Below are 15,907 nucleotides of genomic sequence, written 5' to 3' on the forward strand. Positions count from 1 at the left end.
GTAAGTTTGCCAGAGCAACTCAGGAGCGAATGAGAGACTGGCACCTTCTAACGTGGATATGACTGTCCTTCACTGGTTATAGAGGTGCCTGGATGAAACAGAGACAAGATGCCTGATTACTGCAGGATAAAATAGGGTGAGGTAGATCTGACCATAGCCTCACTGAGCTCTGGCTCCTCATCTCTAGCAAGGAGATAGTAAATAAGTCTTTGTTCCTGGAGACTCCTTGATTATTCAGTTCAGATGTTCTTGGGCAGAAACTGTCTTCTCCTACTTGCCTCTGCTAACTGTGGGAAAACAAGTGACCTTTAACTGTCTGGAAAGCCTGAAGAAACCCAGACAATTAGCTGAAACACAGATTTTAAGAGTATCTAATGCATTTTGTTTGATTCAAATAGAAATATTATATTTGCTATTGATTTTTTCAGAACAATTCATTTTTTCTAAGCATGGAAGGCAGTTCACTAGAAACAAAGTATTTTAAATATGAAAAGTTCAAATGTAATAATTCATTTGCAAAGCCCAGACTTTTTTGCTGTTGTTGTTGTTCCCACAGACTTTCTGTTGTCTTTAGCTCCTACATATGCACTAAGAAAATGATGTTGCTGTCATTTTGGAAGGGAAAGTGTGGCTTCTTATTTTCCTTTGGCTCTGGAGAAGACCAGATATAAGAACATGATTCAGTTATCCTAGAGGTGCTGAGTCTATGAAAGCCCAGTGGGAGCATGGAGTGCTTAGCTCTTTCAGAGCTGAAAGTTTTTATTTAGTTACCTAAACATATAGTGTGAGGCTGTTGGTTTAGCATTTGTCAAGCTCTTTGCAAGGTGATGGACTGGTCTAGACCTGACAGTGATGGGAAAATAACTTCTCTTTCCCTTGTATAATGCAGGGATTTCCTTTTAGGGCTGACGATGCTGAAAAGGTAAAGGGGTGAATGAACCCCACATATCTTCCATAGCCGATGGCTAGAGATGAACTCTCATATTCTTAGGTTTGTGTTGACTGCCAGGTGTCCCCTGAATGGAGACAGAGATATAATTGCCCAGAGGGTCAGGAATGCCTTGGGAGAGGAAGGCGGACTCTGCTCAGCACATTCTTGAAGGCATTTGAGCTTGGTACCTTAACACAAGCCTGTTTTAATCTTTTTATACAAATATCTAGAAAACAGTGCTGGAGGACAACACATATTCCCTTCTTCTGTGACACACTGAGGGGCAGGTTGGACATGGATGGAACTATCCTTTCTTCAGCTGCAAAACAAAATTTTCCAGACCCCATGGGCCAGACATTTAGCAAGGTAATGACCAGTTCATGGGTGGCATTACTTGGTTTGAGTGAATTTATATTCAGCGTGAGTCAGGTAAGCATGGTAGGAGTGGGTAGAGAGTAATGTTCAAATCGAATATACATTTCCAGATGTTGGCTGTGAAAGATGTAGGAGTTTCAGTTAGCACACATTTGTTGTTTTTTAATGTTTCAGTGAGCTACATCAATATCCTTTACTCAAGGAGCTTTCAATGACTTTCAATCTATGCACAACACGTAGCACAATGGATGAATCACGGGCTGATCATTCGCTTCATCACAACAAGAGCAGTCATTGGTGCAGTTCCTGGTGGGCGCTTCCCTAACTTCTTCCCAATAATGTCAAGAACTCGTCCAGCCTCTGAACTGGAAGTATTTATTCCAGGTGTTTGCAAACCAATTGCAAATAAAAGAACATTTGGGGGGCTTTTCAAAAGATACATTTTAATGCAATTTCATCTGAGAAATTAAAATGAGTCATCACCTCAAATTAGCAACATTTTAAATCAGTAATGTTTCAATGTCATGATTTCAAGAGTTTCCCATTATCAGGTAATATCATCAAAACTGTGCAAGAACATGGACAGCTCACCTCAAGGATGCAGGGAGGGGAAAATGTTTATGGTTTGGGAGAGAGAGCTCCAAATGTTATGTCATGGATAGTCCAAGGGCTTCTCAGCTGCTTAATTTTGTGTGTCTCTGTTATCTGGCTGAATTGGGAATGTAAATTTTATACAGACTAAGGAAATAAGATCTACTTGTCATCCCCACCTACCTTCAATGAAACTATCGCAAGTATAGATACACCTAAGTAATTTTTCAAAATAAGCAGTATAAATACCTGACTGCACCCAAAAATGTCCTTGGAAACATAATAAAAACTTGATGTCTCAGTCTGGAGAGAGGGTTTTTCATCAAAAAATATCACTTATTTCAAAATCCCACCAAACTGAAGAGAATTCCATGACTTTCTGAAGAGATTTCCCATCAGCAACAGTGTTGTGCTGGAGCATTACAGAAAAGTTGTCAGAACAATGCAATACTTAAAACAGCAAGAAAGAACAGATACTAACTGGTGTGAACAGGGCAGAGAGCAACACTCCAAGACATCAGAAATGTACCATCAACCAGTGTACGGTGTGGGTCAGGACCGGCTCTGGACACACACACCATGACACATGGTGGGTTTCAGCAGTGCTCAGGAAAGGCAGAGGTGCTCCTACTGAAATGGATGTTCTCAGCCATTTCAGCAGCTTTTCTTTGGCCTAGGTTTGTCACCTGGTTTCAGCTGCTTGTGCAGATGGTGAGCACTGAGGCGAGCTTGGCTGGTGGAGACACAGCCAGCCTGGCTCATCTTGGCTCCGCCACAAAGAAAAAGGATTCTCAGGTGACTCCACCAGGAGCAGATATGAGGTAGAGGATATGAGGCAGCCCTGTGAGGGGGCCAGTAAGCAAATAACCACATGTGCTCTCATGGTAATGAAGGGACTTTTTCTCTCTACTCTTCCTTGATGGGAAGTGACAGTTGGGAGAATCATTACCAGAGATGCCAACTTGGGCAGTGCAACAACAGAGGGAGGAAGATTGTTGTCTTAAAGTTGTTCCCACCGCGGCTGATGAGCAAATGAGATACAAAGGAAATGAAATGAGCTGGCACCTACTTAGTCTCTTCAGAGAAGAATATTTACTTGGGTTTGTCTTGACAGCAGACTCGTAGGATGGTGGGAGGTGAGAGAGGTTCTGGAAGGACCGGGAGAAGGACAGATCATAAGGTTCAGTGGCAGAAGTAAGGATGTTGTTCATTCGTGGCTTGTCTGTAAAACAAAAAAAACCAAACAAACAAACAAAAAAAAACAACAAAAGAGAGAAAGACACGTCCACAGCATGCACCAAAACAAGATGAGAGGTGAGCCATCCCCACAGATCTGGCTAGGGAGGAGAGCTATATCTGAGCGAGCCTCAGCAACAGGCTTTTGGGCATAATTCAGCTTGGTACCCACAGACTGGTAAAAAATGGGTCCTGTGAATCTGTTTCCTTTCCCACAGCAATTATGGAGAGAAGCAAACTGCCATCTTGACAGCCCCCAGACAGACAGAGCAGCCCTCCTCCCAGGGGCTGCTGGACGGTGGGTCATGTATCCTGCAGGGCTGCACCACAGTGTGGTGGGACCAACCCCAGCGCATCTTGTACAAGTTCAGACACCATCACCTACCTTCACCCAAGCAAGTTATATGTTCCTCAAAGCCACAGAAATGTGTCTGTGGGTTCATTTTAATTTGGGCTGATAATCAAGTTGCTCTCTCATCATGCCAGATTTCTGGCCTGTGCTTTGAACCTGGAAGCTCCTGTACAAAGTCCAGTCCACAGCCCCAGAGATCTGGTGGGCCCTAGGGTGGCCATGATCCCCTGCACATGGGAAGCATGAAGCAGAGCTGAGCTCATCTAGGTGCAGTCACAAGACGAGGCAAGGCCTGGAGAGGTTCCTGAGGTGAGGAAGCAGGGTTGGAGGACGCCCTCCTCTACTTTTTCCACTTTGTTGGTCACTGAGGGAGTCCCCAGCCCATGTCAAAACATCCTCTGTCAGGATGCTAATGCCAAGGGCACTGCCAATAAATATTAGCACTGAACTACAATGTTAAGAGCGAAGTCCAGGCAATCTGCAGAGTTTGCCTCGTAACTGAAATCATGTCCCTTTGCTGCAGGCTGGATGGAAAAAAGTCTTTCATCAGCTCAGCTGAGGGACAGAGGCCTGTTGAGGTAAAGCATTTATAACTCCCAGGTGTTCAAATATTAAAGTAGGCAGAGATAAGAGTATTAAAAATAGCAAGAGCTGATATTGTTGGGAGCAAAGCTAGAAAAGGCTACAGGGTCATTGAAGGGGCTCTGTGTGGGCTTGTAGCAGTGATGGGGTTGCACTAGCTGGGTCAAAAGACCAAAGAGGTGGCCACTCCAAGTGTGCTGTGATGATATAAATCAAAGGACAAAATGTTCTGATGCAGCTGAGGAGCAGCAGAATGCCTAAGGCTTGGTTTCACGCCTGCCTGCCACTCTTCAAAAGGGTGCTCATGAAGAGCAATGCAACATGTGCTCAGTACTCACTCGTGCCTGAAGACCCTCTGTCTCTCCTGACCTATGGACTGGTGGAAATTAAAGCACAGCTTCTGCCCCAAACACAACTGTTTCCCACAATTATTATTATTATTATTATTATTATTATTATTATTTTTTTTTTTTTTTTTTTTTTTTTTTTTTTTTTTTTTCAGGAGTTGTACCATCTCCTCCCCTGCTGCCTGGGTCCTCCCTGGAGCCTTATTTGAGCTAGAGAGCAGGACTCTACTCCTGGAATAGTTATTACCTGGTAAAAAGAACATAACCCCAACTGAGCATATAGCTAATGTGTCATCTCTCTGAGAGCATTATTTTTCTTCTGATGACTTCAATGCATGTCTCGCAGACTGACTGCAGGATTAGGAAATGCATCATATTCATCAGGGAGGGGGAAACAATTGATTAGATATTATCCAGTCAACAGAGACTATATCAGCATGGAAACTATATCTCCACTCCTATTAGTGTTTGTGTGGCAAGGAGCCTGGGGTAAGATCTCTGCAATTTTTACGGCCAGAACCTGTATATAATCTCTATTTTGCATGGACATTTGGGCAAGCTGAAATAAGCCCAGTCATATGTATTGTGTTCAGTGCCAAAACAGGAGCATTAATTGACTGCTTGCATGAGGTGTATGAAATTAAGTGCCACACATTTCTCTGATGGGCTTGTGCAGAATCACTGCATCTTCTTGCTGCTTTTTCCATCCAGTCAGTCAGGAACTGATCATTTTGATTTTGGCAAATTAGAAGTCACCTTGAAATTCACTACTTATCATTCAGTAAAATAAGTAATAAACTGAAATGACCAAAGATAATTTCAGATGTCTTTTGCATAATGTAGTTTGAGGGAAAGATCAGAGGCCTGAGAAGCTCTAGTGAGGAGAAACATCTTGTGCAGTTTAAATTCTGGGAACAGTTCAGCAGAAGTTTCTTAGTAGTTCATCACTCCTGCAATGTATTTAAGTCACAATTTCCTTTGGTCACTCTTTTTCATTTGTAGTGCTTACTGACTTCTATGGAAGGTGCAAGACATAGTTAATTAACAAGATGTAAATAGGGAGATCTCCCCATTTCCTGCAAGACAGATGAGGTGGCACGCTGCTCTGTTCCCCATCATTCCCACTCATTCCAGTTCAGTTCTATGTTCTGGGCAATGGGAGATGCCCACTGGAAGATGGACAATGTGCTATGGTTACTGGATTTACCTTTGAAAGTCAGTATTAGACCATGTTTGCCTCACCTCCATCCTGCAGCCACATCCCATTTCATGTCTGAGCAAACTTGCAAAGCTATTTGCAGAGGAACATGGATGAAATGAAGCTCACCCAGTGCATAGTGCACTACAGAAATGGGAACATTACCCAGCAACCTCATTTCTACTGGTTTCAAGATTCCCTTTTGCTACAGCATCGAAGCAACCGCACCTTTTTACAGCCAATGCAACATCTTAAAATTCAGAAAGTGTCTCTCTGATTAATTCAGCAGGAGAGGGCTCAACCCTGCAGAATTTCCTCTTCTGCTGAGCATCAGCAGTTTCACATTGCTGCTGCCAGAGTGCTGCATTGCTCCAGCCACAGGCAGGGCTGGTGACATGGGACAGCACTGCCAAACACACAAGGCTGCATAACATTGGCACAGTAAGTTCAGGAAGGGAGCAAGCATCTTTGTGGACAAAGACTTGGCCTTTGAAGCTCTAATCTTTCTTCTTGGGGACCTACCAAGCAAGAACAGTGCATTTCTTCTGCTTCATGGGCCAGAACTGTTGAGACAGTCCAAACCCTGTTGTACTTCCATGAAAACCAGTGGACTCATGGACCAGACTCAGAAAGGCTCCCCTGTACCACTTGGATCACGGTCTTAGAGGAAGACTTGAGAAGGTGCCACCCTACAGCAGATGGGAGCTGTGACAGTGCAGAGAGCTCTGCTCCTGAGGAACCACGAGCACTGCGGCACTGCGGGACTGCCAGAGGAGCACCTCTCCTGCAGTGGCCTTTACAAGGGCTGGCATGTCACCTGCATGGATTTTAGGAGGCTTCAGCACTTCCCTCCATGCACTAGGGATGGCAATTGCAGCTGGCCTCTGAGTGGATGTTATGAATTCACGCTTCTGCTTTATGCATATGCCCCATTACTTTATAAACTATGAAGGAAAGAAAATTGCTCTCATTTCAGGGAGATACTCATTGTACTTTCATCACTTTGCAAATTGTGTGCAAGCACAGGGCTGAGAAGCAGTCTCAGGATTTTTAAAGCTTGTGTGGTGGAGACCAGACCTGAAGTCTGTGAAGTGTCTTGCTCTGTCCTTATTCTTTGAAGACAGTTTCTTTCAAAGTCTGTTTACATGTGGAACGGAAACTTTCATGTATGAGGACAGGAGCAGATGATAACCAAAAAAAAAAAAAAAAAAAAAAAAAAAAAAGTGAATTTATGGCAAAATTTTAAACAAAGCTCAAGTGGCAAAAAGGATGTGCTCCATATTTGCATATGAGTCTGCACATATGTTGTGTGAATTTTGCAAGACATTTCAACAGATGCCTTTTAAAACATTCACCCAGAGAAACCAAACAATGTCACCTAGGAGAAGCTGATACAACCAAGCCTTCTGCTGCTCAGCTTCAGCTCATCCTAGCTTCAGTCCTCTGTCAAAGCACACACTGCTCCCCCAGCACTGCCTTCTGCTCAGCCATTTGAAAGCTCAGACACAAAGTCTTCTCTGATTTGGATGCAAGCTCTTACAAAGGGACACATTCCTCAAGAAAATCTGTTAGTTGCTAATGATGTTTGGTAGCCTTCTGTGCCAAGACTTAGCACCGCCTGAGCCATCCTGGGAATGACACGCTGCTATAGCAGGCACAGAGCTGATGTTCACACACTGGAATTAAAATTTACAAGTTGTATCTTCAGCTTTTTTGGAGGGAGCTATAAGTGTTTTCACACTTTTTTTTGTGTGTGTGTGTGTGTGTGTTATAAATACTGTTATTAATAGTCTTTTGCATGTCTCACAAAGAATCTCAAAGAGTTTATACATTTCCAGCTCAGATCCTCTGTGGTGTAAATCAGCAGCTCTCCAGTGAATAGCTGTCCTTGTTTATAGGAGTTGGAGATGTGGGGTTTAAAATTCAGTTAGTAGAAAATAAAACACCTCTGCATATCAGGATGACTTTTGGATTAGGTCTTTCAGGGCTGAGTACAGAACAGCAGGCGAAAGGGTTAAGAAGCAAAGAGGGTGAGCTATACTAGCACACTGCAAGATGCCCCTACATGTTACAACGTATGCACATGATTTAATGATATAGCTGAATTATATCACCCAGGGACTATTGACATGATGCTTCTGAGCACACTGTGCTTAACAGGGCATAGCATAGTTACACACCACAACACAGAGTGACAGGAATAATATTGCCAACTAAAACAAAAGGAAAAACTTCAGAAATTATGATTACACTTAGCAATCACAGAAAAAGACACTTTCACTTCTCCCTAGGCTGGTTATCTTTTTACAGGGATGCAGAAAACAACTCATGGCTCTGGCATGAGAGCAGCCAGAACATAGAAGCGTGCACTGCTGGAACCAGGACTCATTCCTGCTGAATTTGAGACTGCAGTTGGAAAACATCAGCCTGTTAACTCCTTCCACCTCTCAAGTGCCTCCTGCTCAAAGCTTGAACCTGCAGGGAGGGGAAGCAGACTCGAAGAGGCAAAGACATCAGGTGTGATCCTGGGAGCAGTCCAGAAAAGTAAGTAAGTTGGTATTAGCTCTAGCCACTGAGAGACACAAATCATCCACCCTGGGTGGCTTAACTGGGGTTAAGCTGTCCTTTCAGCCCTTTGGGACTAGGGCAAGGAACAAGCCTCTGGTGGGCTGGGGGTGATGCAGGGAGCACCACAACCTTCTGGCTGTGTCACAGGGAGCTCTACACCAACAGCATTCCTAGCAATGCAAATAGTAAAGAGCCATTGGGCTCAGCAATTCTGCATGCTCTGATATTTATGATGCTGTTGTTTTACCTCCAGAACTTTTTTATTAATTAATTAATTTATTTTCCACTCATGTCCACTCAGGATAAAGACACTGTTTTGCCTCAATTACGGTTCAGGGTCTTCTGCTTCTGTAAGAAGAGCCTGAGGCCAGTGTCAGAGCTATCCAGTTCATGTAGCCCTTTGCTTTCCAGTGGTATTGTCATAAAGAGAAGCTTCTCAGGGTCCTCCCACAGGTGAGAATGGAGACACAGGGGCACATCTGGGTGGGCCATGGGCCACGGGCCACATCAAGGGTGTCAGAACAGCATCTATCTGCATGTTGAGGCATCCATGCTCCGCCGGGGGGCTGCACACAGAGCTGGGACCCTGTTTTAGTCCCTCCATAACAAGGCCATGAAAACAGTGATTCCTTCATCTGAACGCAAGAAATATTTAGTCTAAAAAGCAAAGACCAGTTGCTTCAATGCTGAAGTCTGTAAAGGAAGCTGTCATTGAAAACCTCTGTCTGTGCTCTGTCCCTAGGTTGTTCTCTGTCCTCTATTGACTAGAGGAAGGTCAGCACACATTATCAGAGGCTTGTCGCGTGACTCAAATGCACCCACAACCCAAGTGAAACAAATACACCCCTTGTGCTGAGGCTGGCTCTGCACTGAAGAACATTACCAGTAAATTTCCAGGTCAAGGCAGGTGAATGGTGAGCTTCATTCACCAAACACTTGGCTCCAGTCTGCCTCATGAGAGTGTAACTGGAACTGTACCACAACACACCAATCTCTGTGTACTTTGCTTTGCAAAGTTTGTGCACAAGGTGGTTGAATCACTGATTGCCACTGATATCTCCATCATTAAAGCCCTGCTGCTTTGCAGAAAGTGCAGTGAACATAATGTGTGTACTTGTTACGTAGGTTATATACTGAAGATCTGATTATCTTTAATTTCCTCACATATATTTCTGCTGGGGATAAATCTAATTTAAACAGTCCTTAATTGTTATGATTTTGTAAACAGTATCTTAAACACAATAGACATAGAACTCTCAACAAATTGCTGGAGGAGATGTGACAGTATAGGGAACCATTTTCATATCCTCTGGGATTGTCCCAAATCAAAGCTTCTGGTCTGATGTTAGAAAATTGATGCAAGAATTATTATAGCAATATATCCCCCAAAGTCCTGTTACTGTGTGGGAAGGAAGATGTCCTGAATGTTTGAAATGAAGAGAAGGGAAAGAAAGGAAAAAAAGGAAAAAGAAAAAAGGGAAAAAAAGGAAAAAAAGGGAGGAAGGAAGGAAGGAAGGAAGGAAGGAAGGAAGGAAGGAAGGAAGGAAGGAAGGAAGGAAGGAAGGAAGGGAGGGAGGGAGGGAGGGAGGGAGGGAGGGAGGGAGGGAGGGTTATAAATGAGAGGCTCACATACATGCATGTGTGCATAGGAGTTTGTTTAAAGTTCAAATGGGTACTGCTATAGAATTGAATTCACCTCTGTCAGAGTAAACCCAGACATTACCTGTGGAGAAACACTTGACCAAATTAAAAACTCAAAGTGAAGCCATTTGTTGCTTATGGTTTTTGGTTTTACTAAGTATTTTTTTGAGATGATTTTCAAACGAACTGACATAAAACTTATAACGTGAACTTCCTACTAACTATATTATTTAGCAATTTCCTTGTTATTTATATAGACATAAAAATGTTTATACAAGGCTTTTGGCGGTTTAGTGTAATTAAATATGCACTAAATATAATGAGATTAAACTTAAGTAGCAGTAAAAAATAAAGTAATAAGCTTTACAGAAACTGAACCCAGGCAGTCAATATATATTTGTCATAGCTAATGTCATACTGCTTCAGTTCTGTACACCTATCTTCTATTTTTTCATATTTTAATTTTTTTATAAGGGAATATTTTGTATGTACTTGTTTTGTATAAAGACTAAGTAGATAAACAAAATAAATTAACATATCAAAAGGTGTACCTGCATTTCACACGCAAAATTTAGTTGCACATAGAAATGAGTTCTTGAGCACTCACATTCACCTTTTGTATACAAAATACCCAGTATTCCAGAAGCAGGTGTGGAATTCTCTATTTGGAGCTAAAATATGCAGCTAATGTCTAGAGCTGAAGTTTAGAGCTAAGGGAACCAACATTAAACTTCTGATTTCAGTGGAACTGAGGCCTGAAGGTTACTGAAAGCAGAATTTAGACTGAGGTCGCCAAAGGCCCATAGAAATTTCTGTAATGGGATGTTCAGTGCTCCAGGAATTAATTAGGTACATGAACAGATCCACACCAGAAAGAAAGCCAACAGCCTTCTTTCAGAGGTGAGTTGCTGAAAGTCACAATGGGGAGTTCAGAGTCCTCAGCAACAGTGGAAATGAAATCCTGGTGTGGCAGACCATGAGCTGACAGACCCACTTGCCTCTGGTTATTCATCATGGTCTTCACTGGAAAGTGTCTTCCCGAACTTGCCACGTTCTACAGGACAGCACAAACGTGTCACCTCTCTGCAAATGCTTTTTGCTGGCCAGGCAGCAGGAAAAGGGAGACTTTCATCTCACCCTGCATTGGCTGAGCTGCAAACAGCACTAGGTTAATTAAATGATAGCAGCCTGACAGAAAAGATTATATACGATCCCCTCATTAATTAGTGGTTATTCCTTCCTGCATCAGAAGAATTTGGTACAATCACGCCATGATCTCATGGCTGCATGACCCACTGTGATGGGCATACCCTTGCACTGAGAAGCTGTGTGGCACAACCACAAGCCAAGTTAAAACTGAGACCCTTTTACCTCTGGGAACCTGATGTTGAATGTGAACAGCTCATGTAACTCATGCCAAATTTGCCTTTTTTTTATTTCTTCTTTCCTTTTTTTTTCTTTTTTTTTTTTTTTTTTTTCCTCCCTTGGGCCTCATGGACATGGATTTACTTTATTTTATTTCAGTTTGTTTATTTGCAGGAAAAAAAACTGCTGCAGTAATACAAGGGAGTGTTTGCATATGGTGCTGATAAGCTTTGTGTACATTCAGAGAGGGCTTGTCACAGTGACATCTGCAGGCAGCAGAGCACGGGCCACCAGGAAATACCAGTCCATGGAAACTGGTGTTTGCCATCCTCCAACTGTCTCAGCTGAACAAAGACTGAGTTGTAGACAGAGGTACAGAAAGCTGCTTCCAAAACACTGTTTGGTGGAACAGATGCTCCACTGCAACAGCACATCTGGATCATTCCTCTCTACTTAGATCCTGTTATGATTCCCAAGACCATTGGGGAGGACAATGGTCTGGTGCCATTTGCTCTACATCTGCAAAAGGCTAGCTGGTTAGGTGTGGGGAAAGGAGAGCTCAGGGAGCTTGGCTTTCATCCCTCCTAGACGAGGAGGTCCCTTGCAGAGCCCTGGGCACCACATCTATCACATGTTGAGAGCCTCCTCTGATTATTGCCAGGGTTATATGACTTTGGAGAGGCAATGTAATGGGAATAATGGGAGAAAGTAAGGAACCACAAAGTTGCTGGGATGGTGAGGATAGGATCACCAGCCCAGAGGATCTGAGTTTTCATCCTGATAGGTATTCCAGTTTGCAACAATCCACTCTCCCCATCATATACATGTATACCAGGCCAACTGCATCCTGCAGACACGGGGTGGGGTGGGGTGAGGGGGAGGAACCAAATACGACTGAATCATACAGTTATTTGTAGTCAGATCATTCAAATTGCTTTGTATGACCAAACTGTTTAAAACCATAGAACCATTGAATGACTTGGGTTGGAAGGGACCTTAAAGATAACACAGATCCAACTCCCTGACATGGGCAGGGATGCCACCCACTAGATCAGGTTGCCCAGGGTCTTGTCCAACCTGGCCTTGAACAATTCCAGGAATGGGGCATCCACAGCCTCTCCGGGCAATCTGTTCCAGTGCCTCATCACTGTCTGAGTGAAGATTTTCTTCCTAACCTCTAATCTCCCCTTGTTTAGTTTAAAGCCATCAATTTTTAAGGCACAGTAGTGGAGGGAAAAAAAGAAAAAAAAAAAAAAAAAAGAGTTTCTAATCCAAGATCATGAACACTTCTGCTTTGGTTTTGTCTCTCAAGTAGATAAAAAAGAAAAGCATCTGTCAGGTTCAGAAGGAAGTTTAACTGTTCTAGCACATTGTTACTTTGAATTATTGAATGCAATAGGGATCTGGTGGGCGAGCTATGTTAAAACCTCTGCACACAGATCACAGACACAGGTAAACTGGGCTTATCTGTGTCTTTTGGGGTAGATCTGGAATCCCAGGCCATTGTGGATGTGAAGAACAGGTGGTAGCATACAGAAAGAAGACATTACAATTCCATTCCAATTACTTTTCTCATGAAAGTAGTAAATATTAAAAGAAAACAAAAAAGAAAAAGAAAAAAGAGAGAGAAAAAAAATATTTAAAAAGGTAGTTTGAGAGTGTTTGAGGCCTTCAAATCATGTTCAATAAATATTTCTATGTTACTGCAAGATCTAAAGCTGATGTTTCCCCTGTGGCTTTGGGAGATAGGAAAAAAAAATAATTAGTCTTACAACTGAAGGTAACATGCAGACTGAGCAGCAGTAAGACCCACCCAGTAGGAAAGGAAAAGACCAAAACTTTGAGGAGACTTTTTTAAGGCTCCAACCCTTTTTTGCAACAAATTGTGGAAGTTCCTATTCAAGCACACATGACTTTCACAATAAATCTGTTCCCTAGTATTTGTCAAGACGAAGTTCAAGAGTTAAAAAACAAAAAATGCCAGAACACAAAGAGCAACAAATACAGCAATTCAGAGCAACAGGTAGAGAGAATCAATACCTATTAGGATGAGATCTACTCATCATTTACTTGTTCCTTAGCAGAGAGGAGGTTCCAGCTGCAAGTGCTGGAGGAATATCTCACATTCACAGGGTGAAGGGTGCAGGGAAAAACAAGGAGGAGACCCAGACAAGGCACGAGGTGAATAGGGAAGAGAGCACAGAGGGCTGGGATGCACTCAGAAGTTGCACTGATTGCACAGCGGCAGTGGGAACCAGCGACTGGTTTGGGTTTGGATGGAGCTGGGAAGAGGCAGGTGGTTTGACTGGGTGGTCTGTGATTGCTACGATGCTGGAAGGGACATGCTGCCCACACCTGACTACTAATCTTGAGCCAAGGCAATCAAAGCAAGGAGGGAGCTAAGGTAGAGCTAACACAAATTCTGGCCACATATTATGATACCAAAATCATGCCAGTTTAAGAGCCCCTACCCCATATTCACTGTCCTTCTAACCTATCTTAAAAAAATGCACAAGCAGCACTATGAGTTGAGGGGCTTGGCTGACAAGATCGACTTTTCTTTGGTTATCATTTGGATGGTTAAATCTCACAGAACTTTGCTGATGTGAAAGTGAGAAAGGAACAACCAGACAAGGGAAACCACAAGGTTGATAGGTAAAGCTATAAAAGATCGGGCCATATTTAATTGTGTGCTCTAATGTAAAATATGGTCCTATGTTTAATGTTAATGGAATACATCATTCATGCATCATTGCCATAGGAACCATTCCACTAACATTAAACATGCTTTGATACCAGTAAATATTACTGGCTGGCAGAGGAAAGTTACAACAAGTGTAATTTTGCTCTTTGTTTTCTCTTACCATGTGTAGGTGTCTGGGTGGCACTGTTTAGTATCAGGTGATTATAATTTTGTTCTTGGTCATCTGAAATTCACAGAGAAAAAAAAAAAAAAGATCCCTTTAAGAAACAGCTTAGCAAACCCACTGATCTACAGATGATAATTACAGCTCACAGTATTCACAGGAAATCTCAGCATGATTAAAGAAAGAAGAAAATGCTTAAGAAAGCAGAAGTTTCTGTTATGTAGTTCGCTTAAAATTCCAGATGCAAGAAGAACATGATAATAGCAAACTGCTCCCCTTCTGCTGAGCCTGCAAATTAGCGTTGTCTGTAAAGGTAAGAAGCATGCCCAGCCAGGAACAAACCAATATCAGTGGTGTCTTCCTGGGAGCTGCTGGAACCTCACAGCCCCAGCTCCACTCCTCCTCCATCCCACATGAAGCTTTCCAGGACATTACCGCCAGCTACACAGGTAACAGACTCTCCCACTGAGACCACAACCTTACACGATAGCAATGTCACGTAGAGTCTAGGGAAGGATCAAGTAAGTAGCTTCATAATGCAGGAGGAAGAGTTCAACAGCTGCACCTGGGCTGCAGCTCTCTCTCCCCTGAGAGCTGAGACTACCACAAGACCTGGTGGATTCATATTAAATGCACCATGCTGAAAAGTAGGAGGGAAGCAGTCAAAGGCAGCTTGACTGCTACCTTAGTGATTAGTAACTGTCCAGATAAAGTTTCCAGAAAAACATTCAATAAAAAATTAAGTGTCTTTGTCCAGTACTTTTTTGTTTGGTATGGGGATTGTATTAAAGTAGGGGGAAAAGATTTCAAGGATTTTACATCTTATGCCTAATGTCTAATCTGCTATTCTTGAGAACCTCTCATGGATATTTCACTTTGCCCCCAGGAGACCTGTTTCATAATAACTTTCTTACTGCTTTTTAGATCAATTTCTTCTTCCTGTTTACCAGGACCACGGAGAAAATCCCTGTTCTTTCTGCAATAGTTTTTTATGCCAAAGTTGTTATTTTGTGTTCCCTTAACTTTATCCTTCAAGCTAAATTACATAACTTCCTGTATGCTTCCCTATAAAATTTGCTTTGCCTTTGATTGTTTCCATCCTAGTACCCTGCATGCTTTATGATTAAACTAGATCCTTCTCCAGCCTTGTGCCCAGCCTGGGACATGTTTGTGGGAGGAGACCTTACTAGTACAAAGTGGAATGTGTGGATTTTTCCAAGTGCTCTATTCTTGTTCACACAAACTTGTATGGTATTTTCCTTTTCCATAATGATGCAAAATTCCTGGTTCATATCAAGTTTATGATTCATTATGCTTTTCCTGCTTTTCAAAAGAACTGCAACTTGTCCATTTGTTCAACAAATACAAAGTTTTTTAGTTTTCTTGTTTCAGTCCAATGCATAGCATTTTTCTCCATTTAATCAATTTATTTTCAGTCTATTTCTCGAGTTTTTAAAGAGTATTTTAAATTCCAATCCCATCCTCTAATAGACTTATGGTCATCCGAGCTTTATATCATCTGTAAATTTAATAAGCAAATTCCCTTTCCACCAGTAACAAAAAGACTGAATGCAGAAACACATCAGTTCATCTTTCTACTGATATTTACTCACTTTTTATGGTTAGTCAGCCATTATGGCATCTACCCTATCGAGGTTCATTAGCACCATGTTTCTCAAATTAGTCTCACATTACTTTCCCACAAATAACTGAAAACCTAGCTAGAGTCACAGTCCCTCATACAAGCTATTTCTCCCTGGATAAAAAAGCACAGTAATAATAATAATAATTAAAAGAACAGCTTGACATGATTTGTCTGCTACTTTATCTCACTGGAAATTCATCTCCTTGCAC

The 15,907-nt window shown here is 42.3% G+C and overlaps 1 protein-coding gene across 1 annotated transcript in view; it reads right to left on the minus strand.

Moving 5' to 3' along the window:
• The window catches only part of SHISA6 (shisa family member 6), a 260,856-nt gene that overhangs the window by 14,500 nt on the left and 230,449 nt on the right, over positions 1-15,907 (minus strand). Inside the window, exons 4-5 of the mRNA XM_032199647.1 lie at positions 14,051-14,113; positions 2,967-3,119 (exon numbers count right to left, since the gene is read on the minus strand). Of these exons, the coding sequence (XP_032055538.1) occupies positions 2,967-3,119; positions 14,051-14,113 (216 nt within the window). The remainder of the gene's footprint in view (positions 1-2,966; positions 3,120-14,050; positions 14,114-15,907) is intronic.

Source organism: Aythya fuligula, chromosome 18 (genome assembly GCF_009819795.1).
Source record: "Aythya fuligula isolate bAytFul2 chromosome 18, bAytFul2.pri, whole genome shotgun sequence".
Classification (NCBI taxonomy): domain Eukaryota; kingdom Metazoa; phylum Chordata; class Aves; order Anseriformes; family Anatidae; genus Aythya; species Aythya fuligula.